Source organism: Esox lucius, chromosome 13 (assembly GCF_011004845.1).
Source record: "Esox lucius isolate fEsoLuc1 chromosome 13, fEsoLuc1.pri, whole genome shotgun sequence".
NCBI classification, from domain to species: domain Eukaryota; kingdom Metazoa; phylum Chordata; class Actinopteri; order Esociformes; family Esocidae; genus Esox; species Esox lucius.
In genome coordinates this window covers 32,835,269-32,861,861 of record NC_047581.1, presented here as the reverse complement: position 1 = coordinate 32,861,861, position 26,593 = coordinate 32,835,269, and the positions used below count along the sequence as shown (strand labels likewise).

At 44.3% G+C, this 26,593-nt stretch overlaps 1 protein-coding gene across 6 annotated transcripts in view; it reads right to left on the bottom strand.

Moving 5' to 3' along the window:
* The window catches only part of grid2 (glutamate receptor, ionotropic, delta 2), a 351,085-nt gene extending 324,978 nt beyond the window's left edge, over positions 1–26,107 (bottom strand). For 3 of the 6 annotated variants that reach the window (XR_001198414.4, XR_001198415.3, XM_013136900.4), the window contains exon 1: positions 24,259–26,106. Coding sequence is in view for 4 of the 6 variants with exons in the window: in XM_013136900.4 (XP_012992354.1) it covers positions 24,259–24,346 (88 nt within the window). In the remaining 2 variants the exon portion in view is untranslated. Of the gene's footprint in view, positions 1–24,258 lie in introns of all 6 variants that reach the window. The other 3 variants (XM_013136897.3, XM_013136899.4, XM_013136896.3) reach the window with 3 other exon arrangements.
* Positions 26,108–26,593: the final 486 nt, after the last annotated feature.

Here is a 26,593-nt window from a genome sequence, read left to right as displayed (position 1 = left end):
TTAGTTCTTTTATGTTGCTTCAGCATCTACGAGTTACTCTGGGCCTGTTCAGAAAAAAAGGAAAACGTTTAAATGAAAAACCCAACATGTTGGAGAAATGCTCTGAAGGACAAAGCTACATGTGCTTTGGGTGAGCAATGATAAGAGAGATTAAGCCATCCTGGAAAGCTGAAGGCACTACTCTGATAATAGATTATTTTACGGTAATTAAAACAGGACATCACAACGGGGCTCCCAAGTTCCTGTATGTGAGTCATTCTTTGTTCATATAAGTTATCAAAATATCTTAGCAGGATAGTGGAATATTACCTTTCACAAAAGCCCTGTTGCAGATTTTGTGATTTTATTTTGAAATCCTCACTTTTGTCAAATAAATATGTGCTTGTGATAATTTACAAAAAAATATAATAATAATTCCCCTGAGCAATCCCATTTCAATTAGCCTTTGGTTTTTGATTTTGGAAGATATTAACACACACAGCCCTTTGACCGTTAAGATGATGGACTCTCATCAGCCAATTCTAATTTGCTCAAACTGTGATGTCAGGATGTGGCCCCAAAGTTCCATCCCACAAAAGAAAGTGAATTATCTTAATTTTCACAATTTCAAAGTAATTTCTTATCATTTCAACTAAGATAGATAAACAGATAGACAGTCAGACCGACATAGATAGATAGATAAACATTTAATTCAGGATTTATAAATGCACTGCCCCTTTAAGGTGAAAGGGATGATGAATAAATCAGGTGTTTCCATGTCGGGGCTAAGTACAGAAGGTGCATCAGGGCCCTGCGGGCCGAACAAAAAAGAGAAGCCAGATGTCAGACGGGGGCGGCAGTGAGGATGGTTAGAAGTCGACCCTAATCCAGGGCCCCGCTCCTCTCCTCACATTCCCTGTCCCTCCGAGCCGTGCTAGCCATTTGCAGTGTCTTCCTATGAACACTTTGCACCGCATTACCACATCACGAATAAGCAATGAGGGAGAAAGTGGCTTCTTTTTGAAGGAGGATTTCACAGCACACTGTATTGTGGCCTCAGTGGGTGCCTGCCGCGCTGCCAGCCCACACGCTCTCCCGCTGACATTATTCGAATGAGCATGTAGGCTTACATATTTGCGCAACTTTTATCGAGCCAGTCATGCCACTGTGCAAGCCTGGCTGAGCTAAACATTTCATTCCGTGCCCGTGAAGATAAAACACTCCCATCTCTAATATAATAAAATGTTATGTAATTGAGTCTGGAGTGAATCGGGTGACAATCAACACTTCGTGTGAATTTCTGAATAGCTTCACTTCAAAGACTTAATCTGCCTGCAGTTAAATGGCTGCCCGGAGAGGTTAGAGAATTGGAATGATGCAGTGCCGGGTTCAAAATGTGTTACTAGCTATGGGTCTTCCATTCCTGTAGCTCAAACAATGTTTTATCAGTTCACACACTTAAAACTACGGCATGTTGTTTTACGTTGGAGTGAAAACAGAAATTCGGCCCCATGACAACATTTCAGATCACACTACTTACATTGAAAAAGGGCATGTTGTGCACCTCACCACTGGCAACCAGTTTTTCCAAAAATCCGAATGAAGCCATCGAATGGCAATCATTTCATCGACACAGTTGATTACCCCAGAATGCCGCAGCGCATTCGAGCACAGGGTCCACAGTTAACACAGACTCAGGAGCGTACACAAAGCAGTTCTCCCCACCACACAAGCCTCAACCATGCTGGAACAATTGGTATACGCCTCAGGAATGCAAGGCATTTACGTGATCTGTGCCCACTGCAGATCCTAGAGAGAAACTATAAATGGACGCTAGAGCCGGAGGTCCTGCCGTTTATCATCTGGGAACATAATGGTGTCTATGTCTAAGATGAAGGGGGCGGGCCTAGACACACGGGATGATTACAGAGGCTTGGGAATACAATTAAACTGAATACTAAAGCTTTCACTGGAATAGAATATTTTAGAGCTATTTTACAAAGGTCTTGAATATATAAATATACAGTGCTGTAGTAGTTCTATCTAACAGTTGATAATTTACATACAATAAAGCCTCTCCTGCTGCGAAAAGCTGAAACCCCCACTACAGCACAGCGGTCCAGATTCAGTTTAGGAATAAAATCCTAAAGCAAAAAAACGTGGCTTAAATAATACATCTGTAGAACAAGCCTTTCTGCCCCATGATACATCACTCTATGTTATCCAGATATCCACTTGACCATCCCAGATGACAGGACTTGCTCAACTTCATTCTATGAAAAATTCATCAACCGTTTACACTGGCATGCATTATTGCATGAGGAGAAGTGAGGCGAACACTTCCTGACTCCTTTTTCCACTCTTGTTCTCACTCCCCCAGATACAGACCAGAAGACTGTTTACAAACCAGCATATCCAGAGAAGAATGTTTAGAAATCAGCATATCTAGAGATGCCAATTTAGGAACCAGCAAATCCAGAGAAGATGCCTGTTTAGAAACCAACTGGCCATCTATCTTTGTCGGATATACAGTACAGTAAAATTCAGGGCTCCAGACTCTGCAGTTTTTGAACACCATGATTGCAGCTCTCAAGCAAAACTGCTATCTAATTGTGTTGAAGCCGAAACTAGATCTCTTTTTAAATGCATTAAGAAATATTCGTTCAAATGAGTGAAATCCGTATAAAGATATGAGCTTCCCATCAGTAGTCCTTATCGGCCATGTTGAAATCCAGCCCACCAATCCACATGCTAAAACATAAGATTATAATAGCTTAATAAAGCAGAGAAAAATCAAACTTAAAAAAGTATGTTTGCTTTAAACGTGTTCTTGGTTATACGTACCTGGCATGGTGCGTTGTAGCCAGCGGCTATTGGGATTTGGGACATGGCGGGGCCCTACATTCGTGGTCAATAAAATATTACGTATCATTAAAAAGGAGCTCTCCTCAATGCAACTAACTGCCTCAGATCCAGGACTGCTTCATGTAGAAACAAACGCCTTATCTGTCAGCTTGGAAATAACAGGCATTCCCAGCCATACGACTTGCAATGTTCCTTCGAAGCTGTAAGCCAGGTGTACGTTTTCACAATTGCTCGATTGACACCACCTCTACACAAACGTTTCACGTGCAACGGCACCCACTGTTTATATGGCGTAGAAGTTAAAGACACAGAGGAAACCGCGAATCAAATCCGGCCAGGGAAAACCACATCCGTCCCTTCTAACCGCGGGCTGGCAGGGCTTGCCCGGTTCCATTTCTGGTTTTAAAGTTTGGTCCATTCCCGTTTTGTTTGGTGCAGTAAATACACCCCAGATGGGCACGTTTGGCTCTCATAACAAGTAGACTACTATCTGTAGACAGTGTCGTTCCTGACAAACCAAGCAAACCAGGCCGTAGTTGTATACCAGAGGAAAACACCTGAAAGGGCCTCCATGGCACAAACAAGACGCAAATGAAAACAAGGAAATCAGTAGCAGCCTTTTTCTTTGGCGTCAGCAGAAGACAAATTAGATGAAACCCCAGCCAAATCAGACTCAACTATATTTACATGGGCGTGCTTGTGGGGCCTGACGTCCGTGTTTTGACCTGTGTGTTGTTCATGTCGGTGTTGAACTAACAGAACGAGAAAGAAAGGAATGGATGCTTCCCTCTCTGTTGTTCACATACTGTCTATGTCTGTTTACAAGAGGGGAAACAGACCTCTCTGACCTCACCTGCACTGCCTGGCAAAGCCACAGACAAAAACAGCCACTAAATATGATGTCAAATGATCTGTCCCATCTTTAATGGCATCACCTGCACAGCTACTACGGTGGGATGAGAGGAGCATATGCAAGGTCAAGGGCAATTGAAAATATTGAGGAAACGGAGCGTTCTCAAATTCCATAAAATTCCATAAAACTCCATAAACTCCGGTCTTAGCTTGAGGAGTGCAGCGCTGTTGTTTTTCTCACTCTGTCTCTGTCTTGTGAAGAAGTCCAGGCCATCCTCTCACATTCATCTGCTCTTGAGAGATTGCTCTATGTGATTTAGCACCGGGCACTCAATCTTCTTTATATGTTTTCCATAAGGGCGCCAGTCTTCACCATACTATGTAGACGAAGGTTAGGCTCTTCATCACATCCCCAAAACAGTGGTGGCGAATTGAACTGAGGGCATGTAGGGTGTCCATCCCCAACGTCCACCCTTGGCCACGGAGCCTGGCCCTCCACAGCTGTAACAGCTACAGAGCCTGTAGCTGTTACATGAACACCCCCTCCGTACCCTTGGTGTTCTAGCATCTCTGAACACCCCCTCCGTACCCTCTGTGTCTGCACTGTGTGAGTCAGCCAATCCTCAGGGGATCGACTGCATGCAAGTCAGGAACAATTCTCCAGACATTCAGTGGTCAACGCTCCTCCCAGTGGTCAACGCTCCTCCCGACCCAAGTCCTCAAATTGCAAATGCTGCATGCAAGTATTTTGTGAACCGCGGTTACGTTCAGTGTGAACATAAATCGGTGCAATTAGGGTTCGCTATCAACATAATCCCCAATCGGTCCCAAATGACTCACTATGACGTTGCTCCTAAACTTTTTGCTATTACGTTGGCCCTTAAGATAATCGACGCGAAAGAGGGAGACGCCCTCTCACCCTCCCCGACCTCCACACCCTAGCAAACCACCCCTCTATTTCACTGTGAATACGTTCATAACTGCCCCTAGCAGACGTTAGTTACGACAGTAGGTGAACGGCCCTTCTCATATGTTGGCGCTGACTGTAATTGGTCTATTGGACGAACACCACTGGGATATGTTGGCACTGAAAGTAATAGCACCGCCGATATGTTCACACTAAATGGAACCGTGTTTTCCAAAATAGTGACTTACGCAGGTAATTCCTGCGACGGTGTGTTGGTGGGAAGAACAATGTCAGCCTATTCACAGAGGGACTGGACTCACGGTTGCATATCCATAGGGCCGGTGTAAAGTCTAAGGACATATATCTCAGTACAAGTGGAGTGATAAACCTTTCAAGAGGCATGAACATGAATAATCCATTACTATTAATGTGCTCTAAGCCGAACAGAGGCTTATCAACCACGGCAAAATAGACTGTAAGTTCACCGTGCCCATTGTTAAGACTCAAGACATTTAATAATACTTCCTGTGACCTAGACATCTCGTTAAAGTGTACATTAAAACTTAACAACAGTCGCGCACATGGTTTTTTACTACGCTTCCCGCTCTTAATGTATTGACTCATGGCTGGTGGATACTGACTGAAGCTTGTCAGATCTTCCGCTCCGGTTTGCTCATGCCCCAGCACAGCCTAGGAGCGCTAAATATCCCCGTAATTATGCTAGCAGGGCAATTAGAGTGAACTGTTGGCGGGTGATTAGGAACTATGGCTTACAAATTAAAGTGCCAGAGTAACAAAGCAATAAGGGCCCCGCTGTCATAAAGTCAAACATTCATGTTATTAGGTTTACAACACGAGAAGGTTGATTGAGGTATTCCACACCTCTTATGTAAACGGAAAATTACATTTGGAAATGAGCGGACGTAAACGCCATTAAGCACAATACTGCCGAAAAAATCGATAAAGATTGTAATGATTCCATAATCCCCAAAATCCAACAGGCAGCTGGCAAACACCAACAGAATGTCCTGAGATTGCTCCCCCAGTACCGCCGTGGAATGGCCCCCGGTATGTTTATCTGTACAGGCCATGTATTCGGACATTAAGAGAAGGTCTATCAGGGAAACACAATAACATGCAAAGAGCTTTGAGATTTTATTAATATCGAGCAGAATGTAAGGCGAAATCTTTCTCATAACAAGATGCCTGGCACCAATGGAAGGTGCTGAATGACAATCGAGCCCTGCAAATATGAATTCCAGACCCATGAAACCGACCACATTGACATGACAAAGGGAGAGAGGGAAGCATTATCCTCAGCAAGTAAAAAAAAAAAAAGAAAAGGAAAACAAACAGCACTGCCACTCTAACCTGAAGGAGCTTAGGGTTGGAAAAAAGAATACGAATAACATCGCCTATAGCTCTAACCCATCGCCTTCTGCCTACACTCTTCCTTAAAACACGCCGACTCAGCCAACACAAACAAGCAGTGTTAAAGGAGAATTTCACTTTATTTTTCCTTGATGCCAAACGGTTGCTCACCATGACAGAAGTCAATGGGTAATGGGCTGTAATCCATAGTTCACTTTTCCTAAAAAAAGGCTATTATAGGCTTCCGCTAACTGTAGCCATTGAAGGTTAAAATCTATTTATTTTTACCAATTCATTTGACTTAGAACACACTCTCATTGACAGTAACAGCCTGGGAAACAGTTACAGGTGGAAGAAAAGGGAGGAATGAGTCGATTGGAAGCTGGGGATGATTAGGTAGCCATGTTGGTTCAAAAGTCAGATCGTAATTTTGGCCTTGACACGGGGTAAATAACATATACGCTTACCATCAGTGCCATGGGATCATTAGTGACCCCAGAGAAACAGGATCCCCGTTTATCGCCCCCACTGGCCCTCAGAAACCACTTCCAGCAGCATCTGGACTCTCATCCAGAGCAGAATCAGAACCCACCACCTTATCTTCAGAGGACACCCAGCAGTGGGATGTGAAGTGTGAGCATGTTTAAAAACCAGAAACGGAAGCAGACAAGCCTAGTTCAGCAAGCCCACAATTACAAGTGGTCAATGTTCTTTTAACCCATGGATACGAACCCAGGTCTCACATGTGAGAGGCTGTGTCCTTAACAACAACGCCACGGAGATATACACTTGCCAAGTGTCAGTATAGCATTTGGTATAGCATATAACATTTTGTAACACAGCAACTTTTTTGTCAATTCAAAAGACGAAAGGATGTGGATACACCCACTCTGTTACTGCCCAAGGGGTTGTGATCTAGCCTACATTACCCCAAAAAGCATGCACAGATGCGTACTTTGAAAATCCACCAGAAACAGCCACAATATAACAGCAAACAGTTTTATCTTAGGCTTACTATAATGTAAATACTGAAGGTTGTAGCTAGGACTATCCTGACCCAAAAAGCATGCACGGATGCGTACTTCAAAAATCCACCAGAAATAGTCACAATATAACCATAAACAGTTTTATTTCAGGCTTACTTTTACCAAGCTCCAAACTTAGCTGGCTACAACCTACAACCTTTACAAGGTAACCAGCAAAGTTTTTTTCTATCCAGAAAAAATCCTAATGCATAAGTTGTTTTGACTGTGAGTAGATTCAAATACAGGACCTCTTGTTTGGCAGTCTGCATCTCTAACCACTACGCTATTTAACAAGGGGTAGTCAGTCAGTCACTCACTCACTCCTTAAGAGACATTCGCTCTTCTTGGCAAAAAAAATTATCCAAATTGCCGGAAATTAACTTGATATCGGGAGATTTGTAAAGTATGTGTTAGGACCAGGAGGCAGTGCTTAATTTGTAAATCATGAGGTTCTGGAGGCGGGGGAACGTGAATCAGGTGGGGGGAGGTCTGCTGAGGTACCGTAACAAACCGTTACAGATGTCTTTCACCACTGGCTCACCAAGGTCTCACCACAGGCTCGCCACGGTTTCAAGATGGCTCACCACAGTCTCACTGCTATCTCACGATGGCTCACCACAGAATCGCTGCTGTCTCACCGCTTTTTCACCGCCGTCTCACCACGGAGTTACCGCCGTCTCACCACTGCACTATCCAGCACAGCCTACACATATCACTTCCCACACCTGCCCTGCGTCGCCTCTCATTCTCCGGCCGGGGTGAACATTGGTATTCAGCAGCCAGGTGCAGCTCCCCTGTATGACTCAGGCTGAGTGTCATTCTGTGGGAGATCAATCCCTTTTTAATGACTGGAGACTGAAGGACAGAGCTGTGCTGCCTCGACCCGGGGAGCTCCCTAGCATTCAGACACCCACAGGAAAAACGGCAGACTCACTGCTGCACTTACAACTGAATTTATACATCCAAAATAAACATTGGCAGTGAACTTTCAGAGAGGTCCCAATCTAGTTAAATAATGACCTGGTGTGTATGGAATAAACAAACTGAGAAAACGTCTGGTGGAATTATTTAATTCCCCTTTCAATTAGTAATTTACGGACATGTAAAAGGAAAATGCTGTGTTCATTTCAGTAGATTGAAAAGGTAAAATCTCCCAGCGTAACACAGCCTTGATAGCTACGCCTTTCATATATCTCTGATACAGGCATATAGTGGGGAGAACATGTATTTGATTCACTACCGATTTTGCAGGTTTTCCCACTTACAAAGCAGGTATAAGTCTGTCATTTTTATCATAGGTACTGTTCAACTGTGAGTGATGGAATCTAAAACAGAAATCCAGAAAATCACATTGTATGATTTCTAAGTAATTAATTTGCATTTTATTGCATAACATATGTATTTGATACATCAGAAAAGCAGAACTAAATATTTGGTACAGAAACCTTTGTTTGCAATTACAGAGATCATACGTTTCCTGTAGTTCTTGAACAGGTTTGCACACACAGCATCAGGGATTTTGGCCCACTCCTCCATACAGACCTTCTCCAGATTCTTCAGGTTTCGGGGCTGTAGCTGGGTAATACAGACTTTCAGCTCCCTCCAAAGATTTTCTATTGGGTTCAGGTCTGGAGACTGGCTAGGACACTCCAGGACCTTGAGATGCTTCTTACTCTTTAGTTGCCCTGGCTGTGTGTTTCGGGTCGTTGTCAAGCTGGAAGACCCAGCCACAACCCATCTTCAATGCTCTTACTGAGGGAAGGAGGTTGTCGGTCAAGATTTTGTGATACATGGCCCCATCCATCCTCCTCTCAATACGGTGCAGTCGTCCTGTCCCTTTTGCAGAAAAGGATCCCCAAAGAATGATGTTTCCACCTCCATGCTTCACGGTTGGGATGGTGTTCTTGGGGTTGTACTCATCCTTCTTCTTACTCCAAACACGGCGTGTGGAGTTTAGACCAAAAAGCTCTATTTTTGTCTCATCAGACCACATGACCTCCTCCCATTCCTCCTCTGCATCCAGATGGTCAATGGCAAACTTCAGACGGGCCTGGACATGCGCTGGCTTGAGCAGGGGGACCTTGCGTGCGCTGCAGAATTTTAATCCATGACGGCATAGTGTGTTACTAATGGTTTTGTTTGAGACTGTGGTCCCAGCTCTCTTCAGGTCATTGACCAGGTCCTGCCGTGTAGTTCTGGGCTGATCCCTCCTCATGATCATTGATGCCCCACAAGGTGAGATCTTGCATGGAGCCTCAGACCGAGGGAGATTGACCGTCATCTTGAACTTCTTCCCTTTTCTAATAATTGCGCCAACAGTTGTTGCCTTCTCACCAAGCTGCTTGCCTATTAGCCCATCCCAGCCTTGAGCAGGTCTACAATTTTATCCCTGATGTTCCTACACAGCTCTCTCGTCTTGGCCATTGTGGAGAGGTTGGAGTCTGTTAGATTGAGTGTGTGGACAGGTGTCTTTTATACAGGTAACGAGTTCAAACAGGTGCAGTTAATACAGGTAATGAGTGGAGAACAGGAGGGCTTCTTAAAGAAAAACTAACAGGTCTGTGAGAGCTGGAATTCTTACTGGTTGGTAGGTGATCAAATACTTACGTTATGCAAAAAAAATGCAAATTAATTATTTAAAAATCATACAATATGATTTTCTGGATTTTTGTTTTAGATTCCGTCTCTCACATTTGAAGTGTACCTATGATAGACCTCTACATGTTTTTTAAGAAGGAAAACCTCCCCACTGTAACTGGAAAACAAACATATTTTAAATAGAGTTTTGGGCTGCACTTTTGGTAAAATGTGAAATATATCCTAAACTGGTCAAATAACGAGGAGGTTTGTAACCCACAAAATATATTATTCAGTTACCCAGCATGGAACAGTGGTAAAGTCTCGTCGTTGCCATTGGCTGAGTCGTTACAAGATGACTGTTCGAATATGGATGCTCTGTTAAGTCACGCTGCAACGACTCCCTAAAAACATTTTGTTTTGTTTTGTTTGTTTTTTGACACATATTTGTGGTTCACTTTTTTACGGGACAGAAAGTCCTATCTGTTGTTAACATCAACTAAACTCTGGAAGCGAAGAAGAGCAGATGATTGAGACAGTTAGTCAAAATGCACTGTCATTTATCCATCACTGGCACTTGCTATGCTTTCATCTACAACACATTTGTCTCTCTCATTTGGTGTGAATGGGGGATAAACAACACTTACTGATGGAGAAGCTGCCAACTATCTTCATTTTGCCTGACAGCAAAGAGATCGAGTGACTGCCTTTTCAACCAATGCAACTGGGAAACACTTTTGACTGCTGGAAAGTGCGTAATGCATTGTGAGACAATTTGACAGCCAAAGTAAACAATCTTCTATGGAGACTCCATCACTGGTCCTTCAAGACAGCCCGCCTCCCCTCCTGGGTTTCTTCAAACGGTCGTTGTTCAATTGATCACTTCTGCGGTAGCATCAGCTCACTGACAGGCAGCCTCATCGCCGCCCTTTAAAATGGAGACAGATGAGGGAACAGAAGTGTGTATGACGAACCTCCTCGTGGATATTGTGCGCACCGTGTCCAAGAGGATGTGACATCTACTCCTGCCAAAGATAAAGCAGGCAGTCTAGTCCAGAGTGAACACTTGACGGACGGACGGGGGGGGGCTTAAATATTTATGTCAGCGCCTGGCCAGCCAGTGCTGATGAGGGATTTGTTAGGAGTATTTTCTCTGGATTGTTCTTAGTGCAGTTTTATCAGCTGTGATTCTGATTCCCACCAGATTATGAGGAGCGTATCGCACACAGCGGCATAGGCACGGAAAAAGCAGCCGACACTCCACCACATGAGTGCACAAACACGTGGCGGTCTTGGCTGGTTAACTGATGGCTCTCTCGGCAAATGACAACTCACTTGTTTTTCATGTCATTCACCTCAGGGGGGGTTCTTGCAGTGCAGAGCTGGAAAAATCAGGTCCTGTACATTGGAAGAAAGGCCTTTTTCAAAGGCCAAAAATGCCAGAGTGCGTCTTTTATTAATGAATACAATTTGATTTGATTTTACACAGACAAATCAAGCAGTGTTAAGCGCCCTAACTCTACGAACGATGACAGTGTGTCAAGGTTCTTCATAGTGGTATGTTTGTTATGGTAATCAAGCCTTCGACACAACGTCACACCGAAGATAATTATCCTAAGGGCATTCCAAGTTTCCTGAAACACAGCACGTGGTTGTTTACCAGCGAGGCCAAAAGGTGAGGGGTCGGTAGGCACCAGGAGAGGGGTCACGGGCCAGGATGTTGGGCAACATTAGACAACAACTTGCCAACAGGGTCAACCCGCTAGAGGATGTGTGAAGCCTGAGGCCATATGTTTACTGAGGCTCTATGTTGACTGAGGCTCTATGTTTACTGAGGCTCTATGTTGACTGAGGCTCTATGTTTACTGAGGCTCTATGTTGACTGAGGCTCTATGTTTACTGAGGCTCTATGTTTACTGAGGCTCTATGTTTACTGAGGCTCTATGTTGACTGAGGCTCTATGTTTACTGAGGCTCTATGTTTACTGAGGCTCTATGTTTACTGAGGCTCTATGTTGACTGAGGCTCTATGTTTACTGAGGCTCTATATTGACTGAGGCTGCATGTTTATTAAGGCTGTTTATTAAGGCTATTTGTTTACTGCAGCTCTTTTTTGACTCAGGCTCTTTATTGACTGATGCTGTTTGTTTACTGAGGCTCTTTATTGACTGAAACTCTGTTGACCAAGGCAATTTGTTTACTGAGGCTCTTTATTGACTAAGGGACTTTGTTTACTGGGGCTCTTTATTGACTAAGGGTCTTTGTTTACTGGGGCTCTTTGTTTACTGGGGCTCTTTGTTTACAGGGGCTCTTTGTTGTCTGAGCCAACCTACCCAAAGGCTGATGTGTTTTTTTTTATGTGACAATAACTAAGAAGAAATAACTTAGTTATTTTAACTAAGAAGTGTAGCATAGATAACTTGTCTATTCAGACACACCATAAGCATGAACTGTGATCCACAGCTCCCCCTCCAACCCCACCTTCCCCGCACACAGTTTGAGGTGGTGGCATTGAAAAAGTCTGGGCAATGTATAAGTTGTTCTGCACCTCATTACTTTACTGAGGAACAGTTCAAAGGACCACAGTCCCTCTGTGTACACTGATGTTCAGTTCTATTTTTCCACCTCTCAGACACATGGCATATTTATGAGGGTTAAAACCGTATCAATGACCGCTCGACACCCAAGGTTAAGGGGACGGTAGCATGAAAGGAGTACACACTGCTTTCCCCGAGTTAAATAAAGCCATAAGGCGAAAGGCTGAGTGCTGAAATCCAACTGGAGCAGTTCCTGACACAGTTATGGATTTTTTTTTTCAGTTCCGACACGTATAAACTTCCCAATATTACAAACATTTTCTCGTATAAATGTTTAATCGTCTCGCGCAGCCGTAGCGATTCAATATTGAAGAGGATTGAAATCCCACGTCGCGACGCAGCAAGTGATGTTAAGCGGAATCTCCCTGGAATGTGTCCAGGCCCCGATTATCTGAGGGCCACGGAGAGAAAGAAGAACTGAAGAAGTAATGCAGTGGAAGGGGAGAGACGAGGCGAAAAAGGGTGGAGAGGGGGGGGAGAGGGAAAGAGACAGCGGACGGGTGGAGGGACGGGTAGAGGGAGGGAGGGAGGGATGGAGGTCCATTTATGTGAAGGAGTGGTGCGTGGCAAGGGATGGGGGGAATTATGCAAAACTAGCGAGCGGCTCAGTGGGTTGTGGGTCGGCTGTGCGATCATCCAAAATGAGCCGCGCCACAGTGGTCCCCCTGAATCGACTAGATACGGCCATCTGAAGAACCACACCTAGAGGGGACTTTTGATGCACAGCACATGAGCTAAGAATAAATAAGCGGCAAAAAGCGTCCCAAAAAAGTCACCTCATTGCAATTGGCGTTCATTCGAACCAGTGCCAAGGTGTTGCCACAGACCGGCGGGTCGGTTAAACGTGCCCGACTCACAGTGGCACGTGGCGTTCTGGCCGGGGACGGAGCCCTGAACGACCAACCGGAGCCACACAGATTGGAGTGAGCAGATGATGCCGGGAACAGATTTGAGCAGGGAAATGCCAGTGGTTTGGAAAGGGCAACGATGCCCGGCGGGAACGGTGACCACAGCTGTTGTTGTTTCCTTGTGATCCCTCGTCGTTTACACACGCGCGCACACACACACACGTGCGCGAACGCCCTCGTGTTCGCACACACCAATGAGGTTGGTGGGGCCGTCAAACCAGCTGAAACCTGTGGAAAGGCGTTTTCATTCCTAAAGCCTGCAATGTTATTTCAGGCAGTCTCTCAGATGTTCCATGTTTACCGAACAGCTCTGTGAAATGCCTGAAGTGGCATCTCATTGGTGATCAGGTTATTTATATTTTTTCCCATGATCATCTCTGTCTCTCTCACCACACTGTTTTCATGACATCACACCAAACAGCCGTAAGCAGCGTTGCAGCTGTACTGGCTCCTCCCCTTCAGCCACCCAAAGCCACTTCCAGTGTGATGGGAGGAAAGCGCTGACATGTAGCCCCTGGCCATTAAAAACATAACAAACAGGTCTAACAAACACAGCATATACTTTTGAGTATTTATGGTAATTACGGTAAAACACACCGGAAGCTTTTTTCCCCTTCTATTCCTTTCAAGGAGACGGCGGCAATGCTGGCTTTGTGCAAAGAGCGATATCTAATAGCGAGACAGGCAATTTCCCCGTCAGATTGCATGAATGTATGCGGCTTGGCTCTGATTGGGGAAACGGGCCAAATAAGCTGTGTGGCTGCTCACGGCACAGTGCTGAACTCCACGGTGTGTTTCCTGACCGGGGCGATACGAGCACATCAAACACATGACAAAACATTCCCCCTTCCAACTCAGCTGTCTCTCCCCGTAGTTCCCTAACCAGCTTTGCCATGAGAAAACCTCTCGAGTTTTAAAATAAACCTCTGAACCTGACCCCTTTACAGGCGATATTTCTTCTTTCGTGATATAATGTGCGCTTCATCCCAAAAACTCCAGGGCACGTGCTCACACAACATGGCACTCACCTCAGCAAATGGGGTGGAAAAGAATAGCTTCTGTTCCAATGCAGTTGACTATACTTTCCTACAGCACTTTATTTTGTCTTACAAATGATCCACCTTTTTTCTTCCAATTCTGTTCCATCCGATTCCTACCTAAGCCCTGCCACATCTCAGCAACCCCCAGTGCTTTTCGAGAAAGCCGAAGATTGGGACACGGGTCCTCTAAAACACATCCTGCCGACCAATTCTGCTTTCAGTCAATCTGCTCACTTAACTAGGATATCAGTCAATCCAAAAGAGACCACCCCTCCAGGCAAACAACCATCAACCCGGATGTTTTGCTAATTTGCATCACCCTTATGGAGGACTCCCGGTGACAGTTGGCTGCACCATATGGAAAGTGGTAGAGAATCAGTAGGACATAGGGAAAGAGATTGAGAATCAGTAAGACAGGGAAAGACATAGAGAATCAGTAAGACAGGGAAAGAGATAGAGAATCAGTAAGACAGGGAAAGAGATAGAGAATCAGTAAGACAGGGAAAGACATAGAGAATCAGTAAGACAGGGAAAGACATAGAGAATCAGTAAGACACTGGACATAATGACAACCTCCCAACACCTGACCTGTGTCACTGATTCCGACCAGATGTTGAACCCACTGGCAAAGGAACGCAAATCTGAATTATTAATACATAATGTGGCATTATGGTTGATTTGTCAGTTAACATGTCAGAAATGTACGTCCGAAATTTAGTGCCTTCATGTTAAGGTAGCTAGGTAGGATACATGTGTGGTGCTGCTGTGATACAGTCATGTGTAAGAGTAGGTAAAGCTGTTTTTCTTCAACGCTAGATATTGGTAGCCTAAATTAAGAAATTACACTGAAGCTTTATACTGTGCAATCATTTATTCATCTGAAATCTACAGAAATGCAGTGTCATAGTGCAGAAAAAGTACATTCTAGCTTCAACAGTTGGATTTGCCCCCGTTGGAATGAAATAATGTCATGTAGGCATATCCTGTAACTGAATCTGAATCTAAGTTTAGCCATTTCATGTGATGGTATAAGGAAATGGCTTTTCTGTTTCTGTTAACTTCAAAGCGTAGTTTTATTTTGTGTGATTTGTTAAATTGAGTACCCTTTATCAGTGAATGGTTGGGTTTAAGCTCAGATAACCCCCGTGACCAAATATAAAAAAACAAGAGGTGAACTCCTTTTTCCACGTCTATAAGTACCTTCACTTCATAACATCAGTGCTTCTATGAAAGAAAGTGTTAGTTCATGAATTGGCAAGGGTGTGAGTCATCGAGCTGGTTGAAACCACGACCTGAAACGCAGATGCATCGTGACCCCAGGTGGAACGGTGATGAAACATTTCTAAGAGCATTTAGGTCTTTCAGCTCTCGCCGAGAAACCTTTCACTCAAAGGACCTCACACTGTTGCATCGATTTATGAGAATGCGGGCCCACAACAAAACCATAGGTGTGATCGGCCTCTGGTTGGATGGAGGTGGAAGGCCGCCCGGGGCCCCCCTGGAGCCTGACCCCATCGGCACAGAGTGAGAAGGGTTAAGAGGGGGGCCAGAAGGCCTGAGGCCCTCCCTCCACCTGTTCCGTTTCGCCGCAGGATGTCAGTGTCAATAAGAACCCAAACTGGTCCAAACCACGACAGCCCGGCGTGATGAGAGGGGTCAGCGGTTCACGGCTAGGAAGCTACCGAGGGCCAACCTGGTGAAGTACACGTGTGCATAAAAACAGAAAACGATTCGGCATTTCACGGCGAGCGCCGCATACGACGAAGCGGCACTGGCCCGGGGTGGATTGGCTGAGGGGAAAAGACAGGGCTAACACTGGAATCTCCGGGGAGCAACTTGGGTTGCCGGAGCAGATGTAGGAAGCCTAACGCGTGGGTGACCAGTGTTGACACCCCAAAACAGAGTACGCGGTTTCACCGAGTGGCAGGTCAAATAAATCACGGAGGTGTTCCGTAAACAGGTATGACACATGGGAAAAATGTACCGGCAAATATAAGCAGTGTCCTCATCCCCGCCAGTGTACCCTACGCTTAGTTATCCCCACCACACCGCCGTGACGGTGAGAATGACACGACGCGACTGCCCCACAGTAAACAACTTCTATTGGCCAGGGAGGATTCCTGCTGGCAGGATGAATCCCAACTTCTGCAACGTTGCCCTGTCCTATTTTTAACCCACATCCTGTGAGATTACACACCTGCTGTGACAGGAGCTCCAGGAGAGATCTGTGCTCCAGCTCACCCTGGCCAGGCGCCAGATCTTGATTCGTAGGGCGCGTAGACGCGTACGTCACGGTGCTTCCTCCGGGGGGGGGGACCAACCAGGGGCCTGTTATCAGACACGCCTCAGGAAGCGCTTCTCCTTGACCGGGGAACTGGGCGTTTCACCTCCAAAAACCTACACGAGGTACATTAATCGAGCTAGATACACGCACATGCACACATTTATGGAATTTCAGATTTTTAAGGTTAAGATTTTTGGTTCCTTCCTTGTATAGTGGAACTCGGATAGACAAACATGTATATAGACACACACACACACATTTACACATGCAAATGTCTCATTTGGTTTAACTCTAAATTAGGGCAAGATAGCGGTATCCCTAGAAACCCACCATGGGCAAATGAATCCATTTGAAAAAAATCTGACTTCTTTTATTTCCTTCTGAACCCTACAGAAATTAGGTTTTTACCAGGTTTATACCAGGTTTTTACCAGGTTTATACTAGGATTTTACCAGGTTTTTACCAGGTTTATAATAGGTTTTTACCAGGTTTTTATAACTGTTTTCTTTATTATTGTTATCCTCTCTGCTCACATTGCTGCGCCATATGCGAGGCCCCCCTGGCGTTGCTCATAGAACGCTACCCGGATTGGAACTCCCGGCCGCGATGACGCAGCGATCCTGTTGTACAGCATTTACAAACCTTTGTTTGTAAGCGCTGCCACGAATACATTTAGTATACTGGACCTGTCCTTCTGTGGAAGACAGCACTCTGTCGGTCAGTCTTAGAGTTACTGTAAATTCACCTCACCACGTCCACCTCACAACACCAACGAATGTCACCGGTGTGGTTCCACCTGGTTCTGACACAGCGGGAATCTGACTGACGAGGGCCCGACGTGAATCAGTGGACAACCTTTCCAGGGAACACAGAGTCATGTACTTTTCCAGGGTCACGTGAAATCAGAGGAATTACTGGGGCAAAAACAACAATATCCACACGATTAGAATAGGCTTCTTCCAAAGAGGATTTAGAGCTTAACTTTTTAAGATTTACAAGACTTATACTTAGGACATGCAATAATTGAATAAGGCATTGGTATGAGGATTACTACATTATAATTCATTTAATACGACAAATAAACACATACATTCCGGTCAAATATTACTGTGAATTTGATTCCGTCATTATCCCTGATAGACATCTACTCATTTCTTCAGAACATAGTGCTTTGATCAAGGACGTTCTGTGGAGAGAGATTATCAACTTCCTCACATCAGTTGCTTGGAATCGAGGATGACAAGTATGTACGATAAGAAAAAGTAAATACAGCGGGCTATTCTTTAAAGCCAAAATCCTGAATACGTTTTTGAGCCTAATATCAGCCTGGCCAGTTGGTTTTCTACAAAGCTTAGGAATGGGGAAATGTAACCCCACTCAAATCCATAAATACACATGAAGATCCATAAATATACAGTAGACACATGGGGAGACAGTCCATGAGATTATAATGAATTGCAGTCCAAAAGAATACACATGAAGTGAGAATACTGTTGATGATGAAGAAGATTAGAATGAGAAAGCAAGGAAGGGAGAAGGGAGGGTTAAATATTTTAGCCCTTGAGGGTGGTCTAAGATCTTCTCGATCTAAGAGAAAGTCACACCCAAAAAAAAACAAAACAGTTGAAACAGGGAAGCCAGAAGCAGAAATATGAGTCACTTCCACCTATTGTTTGTGAGTGAACTTGAGGTCAAGAGGGGAGACCAGCGAGAGGGTCTGGAGAAAAGGGAAGAGAAAAACAATAAATGAAAGTCTGTGTCCAGAGGGCTCACTGAAGTCGAGAGGGTAATGATGACCTAAAGGAGTCTCGGCTGGAGTGCTCTCTGTCCAGCATCAGCTGTTACCGGGTGGGGAGTAATGTGGTGCTCAGTAAAGCCAGGCATTTTCCCTCTTGACCGGACAGATTTCATTTCCTTCTTGTTGGACTGTTTCATCATTACGATGTGGTTGGAATTGTTTTTCATCTCAGGTGAATAAAAGGAGGAGCATGTTTGTTTCACCCTAGCTAGTCATGGCTGCTAAATACAGCGCCGGTCACGAGACGGACACTGTCCTGATAACAGGTGATACAAAATAAACAAACGGATCAATGAAATAATGGCCAAAAGAAATTAACGTAATCGCCTACCGTCTGTAAAGTCACAACCTTTCCAATATGACCCTATTAAAACCAATAAAGCCTGTGATCCCCTACCCAAACAAACTGCGGCCCCCCAAACCTCATTCTAATGGGGACTGGGATTTCTGGTGATGTCTTAGACATGGCAAGGTCACATTTTAAGAACAGTGGCGGGGGGGGGGGTTTGAAGGAGAGTGGACATTTTAATGGGGTGTTCGTGTGACGGCTGTTCCCCTCTAATGCCCATTAAAATGCATATACGTTGCCCGAGCTGTGTGCATTCCTGATTAATGCCGAAGGTCCGACTGCTTTCTGACAAGTTATTTAATGCTGTTTAATAACAGTGGCTGCCCTGGTCTGTCTGCGAGCCTGGTTGTTCAGTGCTTTGTGCAGGAAGGTTAAAGATGAACGCTGAGGTGAACTGTACTCATATGGAGTCATGGTGACTAAAAACATCAGTGGTCTGGCCCCGCAACCACGTGTAGTATCTGTTAATATTTTGGACTTCAGTTGAACAAGGTCTGCAAACATGCATTATTAACTAAATTGTAGTAAATACTTTTAAGGGAAATAATGAAATATTTTTCCGGCTTCCAATTTAAAAAACAAACATCTATTACCTATTAAGGAATTCTTTATGGGGTATTTCTGTTTATACTAGGCATATTTCCATTCATTTAATGGGCGTTTCATTGATATTTCACTGCTCAACAGACCTAAGGGAGGAGTCAGACATCCCAGGTGAGGCCTCGAAGCCTGACTTTCTTCTCACCGTTAATCCTGTCGGTCGAGTAGAGAATAAATCTCAGACAAACGACGAACGATGCTTTCCATTTTCCATTGACGAAGAAGTTGATAGGTGTGCTCACTACTGTCGCAGCCAATTGGGACCTTTTTTTACTAAACACACAGGAAATTACTCTGGCTCTGAAAATGAGCGCTTTGAAAAGACAATGCAGCTGAAAAAGCTTTTCATGTACCTTCTGGATAATGGGAAAAGGGTACAGCTAACCCCCGATATACTAATTAAATTATATTCTATGCCATTTAGGGACATTTAGCAAATGCTCTTACAGAAAGCAACGTACAAAAATGCAACATTGTCTTGTAGGTAGCCCCAGCAGGAATCGAACCCAAGACACTGATATAGCAACCGAGCCTCACAGGACCACCGTCCCTGTGATAGAAAGGCAAAGTGACACCAAAAGTAGATTTATTTCCATGTCAGCTGACCCCCAAACCTTTACCTAACCATGATCTAAACTTCCCACCCTGCTGGATGTGTCTTGTATCCCTCCCACGGCACAGACCTCGGGGGCATGGCATGGCATACTGGCTCTCTGCCTCTCTTCTCATATCTTCCTCCCCATTCTCTCACTCATCTATCTACGTCCTTTGACTCTGGAGTACTGTTAGAAAAAAAGTAGGTTGCCTACTGCTATGCAGCACAATATTGAAACCCTTGATTTAACCTATGTCAAACCAGGAAGGTAGGATCGTGGCTAAAAACCGTCTTGCGATGGGTTAATATGTGCACCGCCGGCGATACGTTCAGTGAGCAGTGGGGTCGTAAACATGCACATTTGCCGCATTGTTTCCCGGACTGGTTGACCGATCAACGTTTCCGGAACGACAGCTCCAGTCGGGTGCAGCTTACGGAAATCCAGTGACCCGCGGGGAAAGAAAATGACTTGTTAGCAGAGTCTGGCAACCCGCAACCTGGCCAACGGGGGGAAACATTACCTCGGTACACAGTGGCTTGACTGAGGGCCCCGCGCAAGTACCTGCAGGCGACGCTTTGAAGCCATTTAGTCAATTGGAAATACACAGCATTTTTTAACCTACTGTAGGTTAGCAGAGCATCCCCTATAACTGGGGCCTCCGTCGTAGACCCCTCCAGTGTTGCAATTTGCCTCTATAATAAGGGCTTTCTTTATAGTGCTGTAAATTCACTGTCAACTCTCAGCGCGTGGAAACACGCGTAACTGCCGTCTAATGGAGGCCAGGCTATTATTGGCGTGACCAAGCAGACCCGTGGCTTTCCCGGGCCACAAACACGCACACGTACACTGAAGGCAGAGGCCTGCTGGGGTCAGTCGAGGTGGTAGGTGGGGATTAAGACAGAACCTTAACATGACAGTCCGTCTGCACTCGCTCTCTCGCACGCGCGGACGCACGCACAGACACACGCACAGACCATATTATCAGTATGTTATTGAGATAAGGGGCCTATGTTGTTCTCCAAAAATAGCCAAAATGGCCCAGTCCATCTGGTCGTCCCCCCACCTGCCAACTCTTTACAGGGATTAGGTACTGTCCAGTCTGCAGAACACTCTAAAACACAAATTGTAATAATAACGATTGAACCAAAAGGTAGGAGAGAGTATTAATATAGTAAATTGAATTTAAATACTGCAGCTTGTCTCCCGTAACAGCTTCATGTAGTACTTTTCTTCTGAGAAAGATTATTGTAATCTACAGTATACTCAATCCCCATGAATTTAGAGAGGGAGCGACTGCACTCAAAACCCGAAAATATATGTATATTTAAAGGCATGTCCTTTACCATACATTACATGCAACCACTCACAAGCACCCAACCACAGAAAACACCACGCTACGTTGCACATCTACCTGTCAAAACACTCACTGTGTCCTTATGCTGATGTAGACGTTTGTTCTCCCCCTGCCCTCCCCCTCTCTCTCCTCTCTTTCCCCATGACTACTTCCTCTCTCTCTCTCCCTCTCTCACCCACTATTTCCTACTCTCTTCCTCTCACTATTTCCCCTCTCTTCTCTTCCCTGTTCCTCTCTTTGCCCCTGTCTCACTTCCCCCTGCCCCCAATCTCTCTCTGTCTCTTTCCCTCTGTCTTCCCAACTCTCTCTCAAAACCAGGAGACAGATTTCAGTCTTCCTGAACAGTACTGGATTAATTCTATATGCCTTCTGCACAGTGTGTCTGTGTCACTTCCAGGACTCAGTCAGACGTCCAAACACAGGGGAAATCTGAGGTGTTAAATCTTCTGAAGAAAAAAACCCTGGTGCAGCAGATCTGTCAGTGCTCATAGATAGGCTACATAACTCAATGGGCGGATAGATGGGAAGCATTTCACACAAATGTGTAGCTCATCTTCAAAAAAGAAGTGATACTGACAGCTGCAAAAACAGGTTAGCTAAACACCCAGGAACACCCGAATCTTAAAGCCTGCATGTTTCCAATTTCCCTACCATGGCACAGACAAAAACAGAACAATGCATCAAGTTCTCTCTTGGTAAAACGTCTGAATAAAATAGCCTCTTGAACCACACATTCTCCCTGGGGAAGATGTAATCTATTATTAGGGTCAGATCCGAAAGAATGTGAATTTTACATGATTTAAAGATAAATAATAAAGATTAGATTTTTTCCCCCTCACAAGTATGCCTATTGGGAAGCTTTGAATATTAATACAACATTATAGTATGAAAAGATTTAAAGGCTCTGATCTACCACTAGGGGCGAAATAATAAGCCTATCCTCCAGCATTTCGATTTCGGCACATTGGATTCCATTTGACCAGGTGCAAAACACAAACAGAAGGCGTCCACTTAAACTGGGAATCGTCAATCTCTGATCTTCAACAAGGGCAACAAAGTATCCTGGAGTGGTGCTGTCGTGCGTCAGTGCATGGTGAGCGGGTGGATGTGCTGTGTGAGGACGGTGCCAGGCAGCTCGGATAATACCAGGGACTTTGGGGCTTTCCAGCCACATAAATCACAAAGTGACTTTCTGAATAGCCTCATAAAGCAGCGCGCCATTGCCATGCAGCGCACGGCACGCGGACTCTCCCTTCAGCATGCAGATCATTAGAAGGCTCCTCAGCAAGTAATGCGCGCGAAATGAAAATGCTTCCTTAAGACTCCCGCGTCATCGGAAAACATCACGCGTGGGCTAGGCCTAACTAGGCCCATCTCTCGTCTGAATATAGCGTTTCCCCCAATTCCTTTTTATAACGTTACACAGCTGCAAATAGATTAGACAGGGATTACTTCAGACATTCTAGACGTGATGCTTTACATGTATAATTCTCCCGATCGACCACTTGCATTGGTAGACAACGTAGGCCTAAGTATTTCAATGCATCAATGTTGTTCCTCAAACGCTAAGCCCTATTATTTTTTATTTGTTTCTGACTTTTCACATTTGACAGTGCGATGTTAGGAAATATCCCACAAAATAAGTGGACTATATAGTCTGCCAGTTTACACGGAGAGGGAAATAGGAGTAACCTTTCATGTAGTGATTCAAAAGAGGTACGTCTAGCAAGGGAAATGAACTATCGATTGGGGGTGGGCAAGAAAACAATGAGTCAGAAGCACGACCAAAGGTGATTTATTGAGTGAAGAAAAGGACCAAAATAATAAACTGTGTTATATAATGGGACATGTAAATAGGATGAAAACTCGCAGTTGTTCACCAGTCTAACCGTGCCCAAATGCCGTTCATAAACGATGTACCTGATCTTGCCAAAATAGCTACAAAGAGGCTTCTATAAATCATCGAGGCCAACCTTGTTTCACATGGACAATGTTTCGGGTGCCATAAATTAACTTCAGGCCATTTTTCAGGGTTGTTGCAGATCAGAAATGCATTGAAATAAAATTACCTCACAATATGTTATCCTATAGTATTGGAGAGTTGGAGTAATTAAATATAAAAATATATATATATACTTTATTGGTTGCCAAGACTACAAGCTAATATACAGAGAGATTGCGTGTGGATTTTATGAGGTATCCTAAGCCTCTAGCTTTAAGCACTGGACTCTATATCATTATCGGCTTTATCTAGCTTGTAACATTTTAAAACCGTGTTCTGCAAGGACCCATTATTGACACTCTAAATTGGTGCGCAGGCTTCTCTCACACACATGCATGGGTTTGTGTGTGGACTTTTCACTAACCAACCCATGTTTACGTCCAAATATGAACCTATAGGCTAGTTTACATACGGACCCATGCACAAGCGTTTTCAATCCCACCCAAGCGTTCTAGTAGGCTATAGGCTAGTGGCACATCTAAGAACAAAAAAGGTAATCTGCCAGCTAAACATTGCTCACAGTGGTATTAGACATGGTCCTGAATTATAAATGCTATTCCAGCTGCATTGCATGTCGATTACATGCAACTGTAGAGACCTTGATTCAAGACCTAGCATATCCGCATATTCCGGTCAAATGCGCAGACAAAACGCAATTCTCAAACCACCTGTTTCTAAGAATGCAACCCGCACAGACCCATAGGCTAAACAATAAGTTAATGTTAGCTATGGGCAATCAAACGTGCATTGAAAAAAAAATACAATTTCCCAGCTTTAAGTTATTGGATGTACAAATGTTACAAATAATTAAACTGTCCCCTAATAGAACATACATGCCAAATTATGTGCAAAACTCGGCTGGCAACTTCATTAGTCATTATGCGCAATGGCGCATGAGAGGATTTGGTAGACGAAATAATTTTTTTAGAAGTATGCGGGGGATAAATTGCATAACGAAATACTAATGTGGGTTATATCCTAATGTATGACGCTGCCTACTAATATCGTGATACGGGAACTGACATTGTCCACCTCGTTAATGGCGTGAGGTGGTGATTTGCTAATAAACTACCCAAACCTATGCAGAGGCAAATCTATGCCCAGAGGCATGGCATCGTTTTTAGCTTACTGATGTTGTGAGAAGGCGCAACTTACCGATGTGTATGATTGAATCAGAAAGCACGGGCTCCCACTCCTGACTCCAAAATATGGCAAGAAACAGCACTGCTGAAACAACTTTCATGTCTCCCGCTGTTTAAGGCTATTTTCCCAGAAAAGCGCAGAAATCAATATGCGTTTGACCTGGTAGTTTTAAATCCCGAGGAAACAAGAATTAGTCCATGTAGGTACGGTCTATTTCTTGATGGCGTTTTCCTCTCGACTTGAATTTAGCTTTTCTCGTTAAAAAGGTAAGATATGTCCAGATACCCTGTTGAAAATCCCCTTATATCAAATCATGCTGAAAGCTATGGGGTTCACGACAGCCGCATCCAACGCCGACGCATCCGATCAATCCGAAACTGGGGAATTTAAAAGCCAAATGCAATGTTTGATAAATATCAGGAAAACTCGTGGTTGCGTTTCTTAAACGCCGGTCCTGTGATGATTTTGTGGAAACGTTAGATTCTGCCTCAGACACGACGCATTTTGCTAAGCTTGAACGAAAAAAAAACAAAAGGTAAAACTTAAAATGTCATGCGGATTCAAAGACTGCGCCCATCATAGACATTTATGACATAAAAACAAGGAAAAACAAAAAAGAGGACTCATTTATATTTCACAAGGATCCCCATATTCCGAAATGCTGGCAAGCGTAGAGACCACTCTTTTCTGCGACAGAAAATCAAATTCACCACGGTGCGCGCGATGACGGCTCCGCATGCGGATTCTTTCTCGGAGGGTGAGGTATATTTGATGGGAGTATGCCCGGTAGACTGAGCCAACTACACGGACCACAGCAGCAGGTTCCAGTCGCACATTGTCTGGAGAACTGAATTACCTGGGAGGAAGACTGATGGAGGCAGAAAGAGGAAGAGATGCACAGAGGGCGGGGAGTAGGCTATCTAAAATGAACCGAGAGGGGTAATCTGGCCAAACTCTGGCTCCGCCCTGGTTCAGTGATGGGCACTCCATCTCTTTGCATCCTCTTCATAGACGGGGTCCGTCGGCATAATCTTAATCTGATGACGATCCTGGATTAAGGATTCTGGAGGATAACACTTCAGCACATGTGATGGCTTTTGAACAACAGACCTATGCAGTTCAGGAATTGAAGATGAGCGTAAAGTGACATAATCTTGTTTCGAATTCTGATAAAATGTCATAGTTTAACACCAGTATGTGTATATTCACCAACTAGAGAAAAACTATGGGATTGCTAGATTAGACATTGGACATGGTCTCTTCACAAGAGGGATCATACCTCCATCAGGCATGACCTCATGAATCATTCTAAATGTTTACATGAAGGGGGGAGAGAACGCCCCCATCCGCATCTCAAGGCTGAAGTGGAGCAGGTAGATAGTTCCTCTATGTCCACATCAGCAGTAAATAAACAGGGTCCACAGAGACCAAGACAGCTGTCCATGCCAGTGCCTGGTCCCACGCAGGAGACTAAAATGATTTGTCATGAGTCCTCTGATCCTCAAAACGCTCCGCCAATAACCGTCAAAATTAGAATGAGGTTCAAGAGTGCGGCGGCTTATTGGGTTGGTGGACCACTCTGTTTGTTTCAATAGGATGGGATCGTTTGTCACTCTTATTTTGTCTTTAAAAAAAAATGATGGTTTGCAAGGTGGGACTTTTCAGCTGGAAGGAGATTTCAGATGATTGATCGTGTGAATGGAGTGGTTCTTGAAAGCATTTTGACAGGCTGCATCACCGCTCGGTAAGTCGACTGTATTGCCCTCAACGGCGAAACGGCCAAGTTCCTCCAATTCACAACTACTTGTCTTACAAGACCTCTACACCAGGCGTTCAAAGGAAGGCCCTAAAAATGGTGAACAATCCCTGCTGACAGGACCTTAATATCTTCTACCCCCAAGCCATAAGTGTGCCAAATGATTATTAAATGGCTACCCAGCTATCCACATTTGTCTTCCTTTTTACTAGGATAAAATATATGCACACACACACACTAGACCCTACTCACACATACACACATTAAAGCATAGTGTGGCTTTCAAAGGTATTCACCCCCTTGGAATTTTACGCATTTATTTGTGTAAAAATAAGTCATAAATGTCTTAATTAGGAGTTTTTACCACTGCCATCTGCAACAGGATCCAAATGATACTAATAGATACTAATATAAAACAGAGAATTGCATAGATACTTGCATAAGTAATGATTGCATAAGTATTCACATCTTTTGCTATGACACCTGAAAGAGCTGAGGTGTTGAGACATCACATAATTAGTTGAATGGAGTTCCTCTGTGTGCAATTAAGTCACATGATGAAGATGAAGATACATGCTAAGCAAATCGAGA